The sequence below is a fragment of the Martes martes genome (assembly GCF_963455335.1).
Source record: "Martes martes genome assembly, chromosome: 8".
Classification (NCBI taxonomy): Eukaryota; Metazoa; Chordata; class Mammalia; order Carnivora; family Mustelidae; genus Martes; species Martes martes.
Genome location: NC_137895.1, coordinates 103,770,937 through 103,783,826, shown reverse-complemented (window position 1 = coordinate 103,783,826; position 12,890 = coordinate 103,770,937). Strand labels below are relative to the sequence as shown.

Sequence of the window (12,890 nt, the reverse complement as noted above, 5' to 3'; positions counted from 1 at the left end):
CTTGCTGAGAACAGTTACAAAATATAAGAAGATTTATAATTTTTAAAGTATGTGATATTTTATGCTAAGAGCCAAGCAAGGTGTCTGTCTAAACTAGTCACTCAATAAATGCTTCTGATCCGAATCAGAAAAAGAGAACACAAGGGCAAGCAACAGAAGTTATAAAGAGAATTTACTAGGACCCCTGAGCCTCCCCGGTGACACTCAGTTCCACAGGGCAAGCTGGTATCTGATGGAGGCAAATAGGTGATTCATAAGACCAGCCACATCTGACTTCTTGAGCTGCCTTTGAGGCTCTTGGGTTCAAATGCAAGGGACAGGCATAAGAGTGACATCAAGAAACCAACATAGGATGCGTCCTTACCTTAGACAAGGCTTCTTTTCCAACAGGCTGCCTTCGGGGAGACGTAGGCATGGGTTCCAAGGGTCTGGCCTGCTGGCTTTGTCCTTCCACCTTCTGCTGGGAGACCTCCTCCTCTTTTGAGCATTTGCTCAATGGCTGCTCAAAGCTGCCATGCAGGAGCTGGGGCAGGGGGTCTTCTTCAATGGAGATGATTCTGCGGAGTGCCCGGGGGAGCAGACCCCCAGCCCCTGGTTCCTCTTCTGGAAGGGGATATCCACTCAGGCCAAGGGAGCTTCTCCTCCTTGGGAGACCAAACACATCTTCTTCCTCCTCTGACTGGCTATTATGGGGTAAGGAAGAAAGAGAAATGGGGAGAATATCATAAAATAGGTCAATATGGAAACTAGAGAGATGTCTAATAGCTCTGTGATAAACAACCTATGGAAAAGCATCACACCTTGGGAGTGGAAAACTCCAGGAAAGGAAATAAAAACAGACCCTGTATTCTCTAGCTCATTCACCCAACACACTTCTGTAAGTGTTTAATGAATACGAAGGTGATAAGGTGGTGGTGATGATAATGATGGATGTGGTGGTGATGATAAAGAAGGTGGTGATGATGATGATGAGGAATGTGGTGGTGATGTTGATGATGAAGATGGTGGTGATGATGAGGAAGGTGGTGGTGATGATGGTGATGAAGGTGGTGGTGATGATGAGGAAGGTGGTGGTGATGATGATGATGGAGGTGGTGGTGATAAGGAAGGTGGTGGTGATGATGATGATGGGGGGGGATGATGAGGAAGGTGGTGTTGATGATTACGACCAGGTATTTAGCTAATGACACAGTCGAGCACAGATGGACACAGCCCTGTCCTCACGGAATGCTCAGCTTAGTGGGGGGCTGAAGCAGTAATGGCACAACCAAATACACTGCAACAAGCTATGATAAGTGCCACAAAGGAGCAGTAAAGGATGTGACAAAGGGAGTATAAAAGATCTGGAAATAAAAGATCTGGAAATAAAGCATCTTCAATTAACAATCAGGTGGCCTTGGCTGTGGTCCCAATACCAGCCCTTACTGACGGTGCCACTAGGGAAAACACTCCAACTCTTCCAAGCTTCAATTTCCTCACTGTAAAATGTGGCTCCTGCGGCCTGCCTACATCACTCATAAAACAATGCACAAAAACAGATGTGTTTGCAGAACAGCCCTCAGCCAAGTGAGTGAGGGGCACTGTTGGTCCGGGAAGAGCTCAGAAGCAGATGCCTGTTTGTGAATGGGCAAGGAAGCCCGGGTGGGGACCTCTACCTGCCTTTCCTACCTTCCTTTTTCCATGTCCCTGCCGCAGGGTCAGTGTCAGGAGTAAGTGGCCTCGGAGGCCTATGTGCATATTTGCTTCCAGAAGCATCTGACCATTAAGAACGAGGAAAAGCAGAAGGAGGTGGAGGGAACTGGGCAACCAGATGTGAGTCAATGCTCGGGCTGTATTTTCAGAAGGTTTTCAGGGCAAAGACCTTGTAGACCCTTCCTGGCACAGGAGTTCTGGTCTCTGGAGACAATTAAAGCTGAGAAAGGTTTTATTTTTTTTTTTAAAGATTTTATTTATTTGACACAGAGAGAGAGATCACAACCAGGCAGAGAGGCAGGCAGAGAGAGAGAGAGGGAAGCAGGCTCCCTGCCAAGCAGAGAGCCCGATGCGGGGCTCGATCCCAGGACCCTGAGGTCATGACCTGAGCCGAAGGCAGAGGCTTTAACCCACTGAGCCACCCAGGTGCCCCAAAGCTGAGAAAGGTTTTAAAAGGAACTCAAGTTCCCAACAGAAACATGCAGGCACACACACATGCAAGGATTAGAAAGGAGAACAGAAAGCAGATTAGGTGAGCAGATGACAGAGCCAAAGGAGACAGAAGGGAGGCGAAGTTCACAGAATATGCAGAACAGGGAGGCTCCCTTCATTTTGGCCCCTGGCTTATACTATTTACTCTTCCTAAGGACCAGTAATAGGAAGGGAAAAGAAAAAAAACTGCATGTATCATTGTTCTGAAGTTAAGTGCAACTCTGAAAGATAAATTAAGATAGAGTGCTCACAAAAATGGTGACTTAATTTGGGTCCCTTGATACAAAATAAAGAATTCTGTAGCAATTCAGGGACCTTCCCACTTATTTATAAAAATCGTAGTTTTTAATAGAAGCTGACTGTCTTCTTTCCAACACATTTCTTCTACAGTCTAACAAGCCTACGGACTGCTTATCCCCTGCAGACACAATTAGTATTCCAACCACTTCCACTCTGCTTACACACACAAGTGCACGTGTGCGTGCCTAAGCAGACAAGCGCGCACATACACACACAGCATGTTTCTCAAAAGGCCTTGCAGAAAAAAGAAACGGCCACTGAAACAGCCCTAAAATGAAACATTTCTTGGAAAAAGCTTTGGATTTGGGAAATTCTCAAACACTGTTGACATCCCCTATGACCCTTAGATCAGCACAACAACATTTATTTTTTGTTTTGCCACCAAGCACTACATATGAGCAGCAGAGAGCAGTGGCCTCTGCCAAAGTCTGTTCTGGAATTCAGGGTGCACGATTTGTAACCTACCTGCTTCTTGTCTGTTTCCTTTCCTCCACCCGAAGCTCTACAAAACCTAGGGACTCTTTTGCTCACCACTGTATATCTAGCACGTAACATAATATCTTGCACATAGTAGGCACTCAGTAATGGATGTTGATGGCAGAACTCATGTTTAATTTACTTTTGGAGACTTCACAGAATTCAAAAGAATGTCTGGTACAGATGAAGCAATCAGTGAATGTTTGTTGAATGAATATTTTCTGTGCTGAGCAACCAACAGGCCAACCATTACTGTAGAAAACTGGATCCCAAATTGTATCCTTCTGTTGAGGATACAATTTTTTAAAGATAGATTTTATTTTTAAGAATGATTTTATTTATTTATTTATTTGAGAGCGAGAGAAAGCAGTGGGAAGAGCAGAGTGAGAGGGATAAGCAGAGTGTGGAACATGACATGGGGCTCGATCTCAGGACCCCAAGATCATGACCTAAACTGAAAGCAAGAGTTGGATGTTCAACCAACTGAGCCACCCAGGCCCCCCTCTGTTGAGCTACTTAGAGAAAGAATTCAGGATGATTGTGTCCAAAGACTTGACCAATGAGCCCATTGACATCTCCAGGGTCACTTTCCTTCCTTCCTCGTATTGTGTATTTCATGCCCACTGTCCTCAGGGTCTCCTGGGTGAGCAAATTCATGCACTTTCTCCCTGGCTTTGATACCTAGGGGTCTGGTTGCCTTTACCTTTCTGTGGCCATCTATGTGGATGGAACACATGCCAAAAAAGAAGGGAGAGTAGAGGACAGGCTTGTCTCTTTTAGGGGCGATGAGCCATTCCTCTGGGGATTCAAACTCGATTACTGTGCTGTCTAATCACAACAAAAATTGTCATCTTTGAGATAATTAAATGTGAAGCCTTGAGGGGAATCTGCCAAGCACAGGCCCCATTCCTGTTTGGAAAGGAGCTCAGTTTGCAGGGGTGGGGGGCTTTCCCACACTTCAATTATGCTTCAGAGCCCAGTCATGTCTCTGAAAAACCAGGTGCATCCATTCTGCCCAGCAGAGTCTCTTGTAGCCACGCTCCATCCCCCCACCCCCCCACCCCCCTCCGACCACTTTCATCCTGCCTGTCTCTCTACGGCACCTCCTCGGTTCCTATCTGCAGACACACACGAGAAGACGATGTCCTGTCCCAGGGGCCTGCCCTGCACAGTTCTCCTTCCACCTGGATGTCAGAATAAGAAGGAATGTGCCTTCTGAGACTCGAGGGGAATGAGTGCAACTGACTCTGGGCTTCCCCACCTCGGGCCACTTCCTGAGAGCCGCTGGGCTCAGAGCCGGCTCCCAGTGAGTGCGAGACCAAGGAACACATGACGAATGAAGAAATCGGGGGTGACTTACCTCCTAAGAATCCCTCTGCCATCCATGTATTTGCCTATCACAGAGCCAGATCTCTGTTTCCAGTTTGCCTTGCAAGCAGCTGTGTTTGCCTTGGCTGCCTTATCTTTCTGTAGAAACACAAAATGCCCTCAGACCCGCGTCTGCTGAGCTCTCCCCATGTTTGAGCAGAAAGGGCTCCCCTATCCCACCTCAAAGTTCAGGCTCGACACCAAATTCTGAAGTAAGAAGCAATGTTTTGGTCTCCCTATTAGCATTGTCTTACTCTTTCCTTTTGCTATTGTTTCTCATCAGGATCCCTCCATCTCCCACCCAATAATCCAATAGAACAAATCAATGCGCAGTTTAGAGCCTGGGGTTCCACCTTGTGACCCTTCATAGCAGTACTGACGATTTGCAAGATGACAAGAAGAGATTACGTGGAATACATTGGGAAGTATTTAGGGGCAGAAAAGACTGTGCATCTTTAAATCCCACTCATTTGTGTGGCTCCAACTTCTCTTTATTTCCAAAGCCCCAGAAATGAGAAATGGACCAGCTCAGAGGATCTTTAGCCCCGTGCCCTGCGACGGGTGGGGGCTTACAACCCAGCTCACAGCATTCCCCGGCAGATGTCTTCGGGGACATGAGGGGGAGTTAGATCATAGGCAGAATCTCTGGTTAACCAGCCTTCCCCACGATTCCCAATGACTCTTAATGAGAGAAGGAGGGGCTGCCGTGCTCCCGGGGCCCCTGAAGGCACGGCTATAATGATTCCAAATTAATCTTTAATTATTATTCAGCATGCACATGATTTTATCCCTCTTTCTTCTATTCCCCACTAGGGTTCTTAATTCCATTTCCTTTTCAAAGCAAAATGAGTTTGGCAGGTGAAGGGAAGTGAGGTTAAGGGATTAGGGTGACCTTTGGTTGGACGTTTTCAAATAAATTCAGTGTTACTTCTAAAACAATTATAACCATTATCATCATCAAACAAACATGTGTAGGCTGAAGCCTCGCTCTGACAGTACATGGAGGTGGGCGGTAGAGAATTTTGCTGCCAGTCAGGGACAGGAAAGAAATGGGGGTAGAACGAGGTTCCCCCTCCCCCAGGGATTTGTAGTTGTAAAACAGCTGCCTTATGCTGACCACATTCAGGCCACTGTCCAGCCCAGGGCTCAGAGCCTATGACCCTCCTCTTTCCAAGAGTTTTTCTCAAAAATCCCTATAATATAGAAAAAGAAGATAGGAATTCCCTTTCCTTGTGTGAGAGCAGGGGGCATGTTTGGGGAGGCTAAGCACTTGCCCTAGGACACAGGAGAAATTCACAAGGTACTAGATCCTGATGATTAGGAAATCGCCTTGGTGAATCCTATACCCCTTCCCCATCCCTTCCAGCATCCAGTGGCTCCTGTCTAAAGGGGAAGATGAATAGAATATGGCAGCCTGGATTTTGTTTAGTGTGGCTCCAAGTGAAGACCTGTAAATCAACAGAGGATTCTCTGCTCTCTGGGAGAGTATGTAAGTGCAGCATTCAGACACGGAAGAACAGGGGTCCCCACAGAGTAAAAATGTGTACTTAGAATCAACTATGTTAATAGCGAAATATACATTTTTAATTTGTTATATGATGGTATAAAAATGCAAAATTTTTCATCAAGAGATTACAAATGTTAATGAAGAAAAAAAAACCAAAACCATGTGAGCATTTTGGTTAAAAGGGATTGTGCTATTTTGACTCTGCCGTCTCCTCGATAACATCTACCGTGTTCATGTCCAAGTGATCTGTGACCTTCCCAAATATTTTAGTCTCTATACGTCAAGAGGAAAGTGCATTACTTCATGGAAAATTCACACACTGCTACTCAGAAGGCCACCCTGCGTTTTTATCATTCTCAAAAAAAAAAAAAAAAAAATCCATGCCATCGTCTGCTCCCCCAGAAGGGATGAGCCAGACATCAAGACATTCTTGGGCCGGTCCCAGCACGGGCTCTGGGTGCCAGGGGACCCAAATCCTGTCAGGAAAAGGAGCACAGGGCAGTTACCTGAAAACGCATGTCCCGTTCATCCCGAAGATGTTTGTTTCTTTCCCTGCAAATGGAAAAGGGGAATCTCTTTAGACATGGTGTTTGGAGTTGGTAGATCCAATAGCCGCCGGTTTGCCAGGGAGGTCGGTGCAGAGAAGAACTTGACATGGAAGGCACAGGGAACGTGTGGAATCTCTTTCCTTAGGGACAGTGACAAAGGGCATTTTGTGGGTCTGTCAGCTGGAGGCAGGGGGACAGACAGGATGGCCTTGTGACACTCATAGCCCTTCAGGATGCTACCACTAGGGAAAGCCTCCCCCAGAGGGCAACCAGAAGTTCTAGCTGCACCTGTGAGCTTGCTATTGGGGGCGCCCTCTCTCTGAACCAACCGTTCATTTCATGAAATCATGCAGTCACTCAACAAACGTTTCCTGAGCACCCAATCCAAGCTGAGCACTGCTCTAGCTATCAAGGTTACGAACAATGAATACAAGAAGGACTTCCTATCCCCAGGGCATCTTATTTTAGTGCTGGAGTCATTGCTATTGAGAAAGATAAAGCAAAGACCGGAAAAAAGAGTGTCAGAGGGCGCAGTGGTAGCTCTGTAGGGCGGTCACGGAGGGGACATCTGAGCAGAGACCGGCAAGAGAGGGGACCTGTGATGATATTTGAGGGAAGAGTGTTACAGGCAGAGGAGACAGCAAGGGCAAAGCCTGGAGTCGGGCTCTACTGAACGTGTGTGAGGAACAGAAGTGAGGGCATCAGAATGCTCAGAGGAGAGCCATGAGGACATGAGGGCAGAGAAAGTTGGGGGGAAGAACAGCCCTGACCATTTGTGGTCTTGTGGACCATTGTAGGAACTTGGGATTTTACTCCAAAAGAGATACGAAGCCATGGGGGGATGGGGAGTGGCAGGAGAGTGTCCTGATCTCACTCAAGTTTTATAAGGAGCCCTACAGTGTAGATGCTGGGTTCCCAAGCACGTGTTCCTGAGTGTCCTGAAGTTGTTTCCACTTGTCCCTTCCTCACCCTGTCACATCCCAGCCATTGTCCCGATTCCACCCCCTTTTTCCCCCCAATCTCCAGCTCCACATTCCCACTGCGCCTCTCCCTGGCATTGTCTTGCTATTGACTCCGTTTCCCCACTGCTCTGTCACTACCTGGTGATATCACTGTGGAGGAAAACTGCCACAGCTGGGCTGCCACCAGCTGCAGAATCTAAGCTTGTAAAGCTTGCGACAGCACGGAAAGGCTTCAGGCGTGTGATTCTGCACCAACGCTAGGCTCCATCAAAAAGAACCACGCACACAGAGCTGCCTTGTTATCCTCTGCTCATTTGCTTGAATCTGTCCTTTTCTTCTGAGTACAATAGAAAAAAGGAAAAAAAAATCTCAAAAACTTGTCCTTGTACATCTTGTTCTCTTCTTTCCACTAAAGCCTCCCTAAGAACCAAGACCCGCTCTCAAATGGATTAGAACGTGGCCACGTCCCTATTGAGTTCCGAGCACTTTTCCATTTGGTGGCATCACAGATGCCAGACACGGTAACCTCACCTGGCTTTCCAATAAAACAAAGTAAAAACTGGCACGCCTGGATGCAGCAGTCGGATAAACATCTGACCCTTGATTTCGGCTCAGGTCATGATCTCAGGGTCCTGGGATGCAGCCCCGCATCAGGCTCTGTGCTCAGCGCAGAGTCTGCTTGGGATTCTCTCTCTTCCCCTGCCCCTCCCACTACTTGCTCTCTAATAAATAAATAAACAGAACAGAACAAGTCAGGGTGTCCCTGATTCAAGACCACTCTGTGCACTCTGAAAAATCACCTCACGCCTCATCACCATTCCCATGAGGTGCTGGGCAGACAGAAGGTACAGGAACTTGGAAACCTCACAGACTAAAGTGAAAATCCCACCTTTCCACACACACGGTTTGTTTGGGCTTTGGTTTTGGCACATCCCAGAACAATGAGCTTTGAATTGACGGTGAGTTCTAGCAAGCCGAGGAAACTCTCAAGTCCTTTGCTCTGTTTGTGCTCTATCCGTGATTTATTTACTCATTCGACAGACGGTGCGAGAAGACGGCAGAATCTAGAGAACCAGCCAGATACCGATCTCAGTTCCGGCTCCCGCAGTGCGTAGCTCTGGCTCTTTTGGTAAATGGCTTCGTTTCTCTGTTACCAATTCCCTCCTCTGTTAATTTCTCTATCAGCCACTGCCCTCCTTTCCTTAGTTTCGTTGAAGATGAAAGGGTACCAAATCTGCCACAGGGTAGCAGCTCAAGAAATTTAGTTCCCCTCCTACTGGACCAAGCACCGCACAAGGTGCTGCGAGAAATGCCACGAAAACGAGGCAGAGCCCACCTGCCCAGGTCCAGACGAGAGGGATGCGAGCGTGTGTGTGGATGGACCAAACGAGATACACTGGGGATCAGGGGAATGAGGGCATTCTCTCGGCGGCTCTGAGTGTCCAGAATGGAGGCAGGGAAGACTCTCAGATTGGCCCTTCCCACCCAAAGCACCTGGGATGTGCTCTCAGAGTACACATGGGGCTCACGCACCTCAGGAAATCCAGCTGCTTCAGGAGCCCCGACTTCTCACGCTGCAGACTCTCCGTCACGCGGTACACTTCCCTGAGGAAGAGGCAAACATGGCATTTCTGAGCTTCCATTCTGCCACGGTGGGAGGGGCTGTGCCGAAGTTGGATGCCCAGGACCCTCCCACTGGAACCCAGCAGGCAGAACCCCACTCTGGGGATGGGGGGTGGGTTTAGAGGAATCTGCCTCCCCTCACCCCCCCCCCCACAGCATCTGCCGCGTGCACATGGTTCCAGCCGTGATCTCACTTAATCAGTACAGATGTCCTCTTTGGAAGGTGAAATTATCCCCATTTCAGAGACACACACCGTCAGAGCGTCAATAATTCTCCCCATGTCTCACAGATAATCCATGACTAAGTCGGGGTTCTAATCTAGACTAGGACTTCCTACTCCCAAGCCCATGAGCAGGGCGCCCTGCCCAGGCTCCAGGTGGTCCTGTACTGCCCAGAATTCAGAAATTAGAACAAATATTCTTCTCCAGCCCCATCTAGGAGGGTAAGAGCCGAATTTGTATTTTCTTCCCTAATGCTGGTTGTGTTCCTTTGCAGGAGCTCCAGAAGAATCATTCTTCCTTCCCTATCTTCCCCTGGAAGTCTCCTGTCTGTTCCTAGATCTCTGGAATTTCCACTGTTGACCATTCATTTCTTTAACTTCGGATTTCTTATCTCTAGCCAGCAAGCAGAGATTAAATGTATCAATTACAATCAGATGCTTATATCTCAGTGTGAAGGTGTCAGTCATACCAGGAGTTTTGAGGAAGGGGAGGGAGAAGCTGAAAGGTAGCAGGGGCGTCTGGAGAGTGACTCAGACAGTGAGGCAGGTTTGCTCCCCTCTGGTTTGGTCCAGTTTGTTTGCACTTCTCTATGCAACCCAGGGCTCTGCCTGAAGGCACAGCCAACAAATAGCAGCAAGAAACAAAAGAAGGGTGGGGGAGGGAAGAAGGAAGGCAGGGATGGAGCAAGAAGAGAGGGAGGAAGGGGTGAGTCAGGAGGTATTCAACACTACCCAGGGAAGAAAAGAAAAAAAGAAAGCAGAACGGGGTGACATCAGAAAATAAGCCTTGCTGAACTTCACAACTTTGCCTCTGTCCTTCCTCTGTGCTCTGCACCAGTTTAGAAATGTTTAAATCACTCCTAAGCTTACTGCAAAAGGTCCATAGTTCCAGATTTCCAAACCACTTCTAGTGTAGGAAGCATCTTCCAGCCTCAGAAATGTGTGCATTTCCACAGGCTGTCCGAGCTCCCGGGATTGTGCCCACACGGAGGCTGGGAAGGACAGTTACCACGTCATCGTGTGCCCCGCCCCCCAACCCCAGCCCCAACCCTCAATGTCATTACTGAGCTGGTGAAAATAGCACCTGCTTTTTCGATCCATCCAGACTTGGGCCAAACTCACCATAATCAGATTCCTGAAAAGGTATCGGTGTTCCCTCCCCACCCCGCCCTTATGGAATAATTATAAAGTCAATTCACAACAAAAACAGACTGAATCAAATCCTAAGTTCACCTCAGATAATCCTAATTAAGCAACAAAACTTCCCTCGCTCCTGCAGAGCTGCAAATTCCTAACATTTTATTACCAATTATATTTAATTTCAACTTGAGGGAAAACAATGTCTTTTCCATTACCCAAACCGGGTCCCCAAGTCCCTGTCTAGGATTCTGCTGTGATGAGCAGTATGTGAGCGCAGCTGCCTGTGTGCGGCTGCTCAGCCCCAGGAGCCGAGAAGGCTTTGTGGCTCCTCTGTCCCAGCACGGAGCTCGGATGACACCAGGAGCAGACAGCTTCACCCTGCTAAGGACAATCACTCCTTGGGAATCTGAAGTCTGTGCTCTCACAGGGCATTTGTTAGGAGCCAATTACTAAAAAGCAAGGCAGTCTGGTCTCCGCCCTGTTTACATAGAGCCCGTTGGCCACTGAAGCCGCACAAACACACACGTACATACGCACGTATGCTACATATCGACGTAAACATATGTCTACCTATTTGTCTGGGACACGGACATCTATTTAGATACCCACAAATACTCGGGCTTTTTGTGTGTTAACAAAAAGAAGGGTATTCCTGAAAAACCAAATGACACTTGGAAATATGACCAAATGACCTTCAAAGTCCTTTTAACTAGACGTCATAAAGGTTTATACTAGGCAATCTGTGGACTGAGAGGAAAAGAACTGGGCATTTTTCATAGGAGTGACTGGCGAGAGGTTTACGGTCTCTTTAGAGAATCGCTTGCCGTTGGCTTTGTTTTCTGGAGAGGGATGAGACAGGGAATGTCTCCAAAATACATTGTCAAGTGAAAATTCAGGCTAATGCAGAACAGTATGCTACCGCTTTGTAAATGAAAAGTGTGTGTGTGTGTGTGTGTCTATGTGTGTGTGCACACGCACGTGTGAGTGCTTGTGTATGCATAGAACATTCTGGAAGGAAACCAGGACTGTGGCCTCTGGGTGATCGCTGGCCCGGAGTCATGGGTGGAGCAGGGGGCACGCGGGCCTCTTTTGGGGTGTATATTCTTTTGTGCCTTTTGAATTCTGTGCCTTGTTATGAACTACCTACTCCAAACAGAAATTCATTAACAAAATAGAGAGGTAACTGCTTTTCAGCTGACCTTCATCTTTATATTATCTCTCCGGCTTGATTGTTCCTTCTTTATCTTATTTTAAAATCAAGTTCTCCTTCCTAGAGCATCTTCAGAGAAGAGAAAAATTAATTTGGCCCATTCAGAATCCTAGCTGATAAATGACTAAGTCTTTTTATCTCCCAATTCCATTCCTCCCTTCCCGGCTGCTCTGGTACAACATCAGGCAACAAGATGTTGTTGGAGGTGGGGGAAGTGCCTGCTGTCGGGATGACTAGGCTCGGTCCCTGTTTTCTGGTACTAACCATGTGGCTTTATGCCTCGCGGAGCCTCGGTTTCTTCGTTCATAAAATGAAGAGGTAGGCTAGAGCGCTCGGGTTCCATCAGTACCATTAATCTGGGATTCTGCTCTACAGAGAACAAGCTAAGGCTCTTAATGCCCTTGTCTCCTGACCTCCCTAGATGGGACACTCTGGGGCTCTGGGCACGCTCTCTGACTGCAGCATTGAGTGCTTTTTGAAAACAAGCCACGAAGGTTCTGAAATCATGTGTCTCTCCCTCCTAACCCTCCTTTTCAATTCCCAACCTCCAGAGATTGTGTCTCTGGCTTGGTTAATTAAGATAAGACTTCAGAAAGATTTTAATCCTCATGCTGTGATTTGATACCCCAGCACTGGCTGCTTATTTCCATTTGCTGTTCTAATGCTTGTGCCTTCAGATGTTTGTTGTTTTAGAACTTGATTGAATTTTTAAGAGGCTGAATCCTTAATTCTGTTTGTAAAGTTAAATGCCTGCGCCTTGTTGGCCTGCTCTCAATGAGGAGGAACTGATTTTGCTCGTTTGCAATGAAATACACTGTCCTGCCACAGGTCATCCAAGAATTGGAGCGAAGGGTTTTGTTTTGTTTTAAGTCAGCTACTCGGAAAGACTTTTTTTTTTAAACTAGAGAAATCTTATTTGGGTCAAACTCCACATGCAAACACATTTCCTCCCTCTTGCCCCAGGCAATCAGTCCCAGGCAGCACAGCAGAACAATGGGATTTGGGCCCATGGACCCAAATGTTGCCAGGGTCAGAGGGAGGGAGGGCTTTCACTTAACAAGGAGAAGGTGAATGTTTCTACAACTCAGCACTGCTAAGCAACACTGCCCTCTGAAATCAGAGCCTCAGTAATACCTGGCACAGGGCCAGGCACACGTGACCTTCTGCAGAATGAATGAAGGGAACCAATGGGAGCCTGAGCGAGTAATGAGTGAGCGATGGCCAGTCCTACTCCCAAATCAAGTGGCTGACTCATCATGGGCTGTGGGGAGTCAGCCAGATGCATCTAGCACTGAGCCTCGTGAGACAATTTCTTAAGACCCTGGACCCTTGGCTTCCTCATCCATGCCA

The 12,890-nt window shown here is 47.5% G+C and overlaps 1 protein-coding gene across 1 annotated transcript in view; it reads right to left on the bottom strand.

The window, feature by feature from the left end:
• The window catches only part of CRACR2A (calcium release activated channel regulator 2A), a gene marked incomplete at both ends in the record, with an annotated part of 69,303 nt that overhangs the window by 21,319 nt on the left and 35,094 nt on the right, over positions 1–12,890 (bottom strand). The window contains 4 exons of the mRNA XM_080811348.1: positions 365–683; positions 4,322–4,428; positions 6,343–6,388; positions 8,880–8,951. Of these exons, the coding sequence (XP_080667474.1) occupies positions 365–683; positions 4,322–4,428; positions 6,343–6,388; positions 8,880–8,951 (544 nt within the window). The remainder of the gene's footprint in view (positions 1–364; positions 684–4,321; positions 4,429–6,342; positions 6,389–8,879; positions 8,952–12,890) is intronic.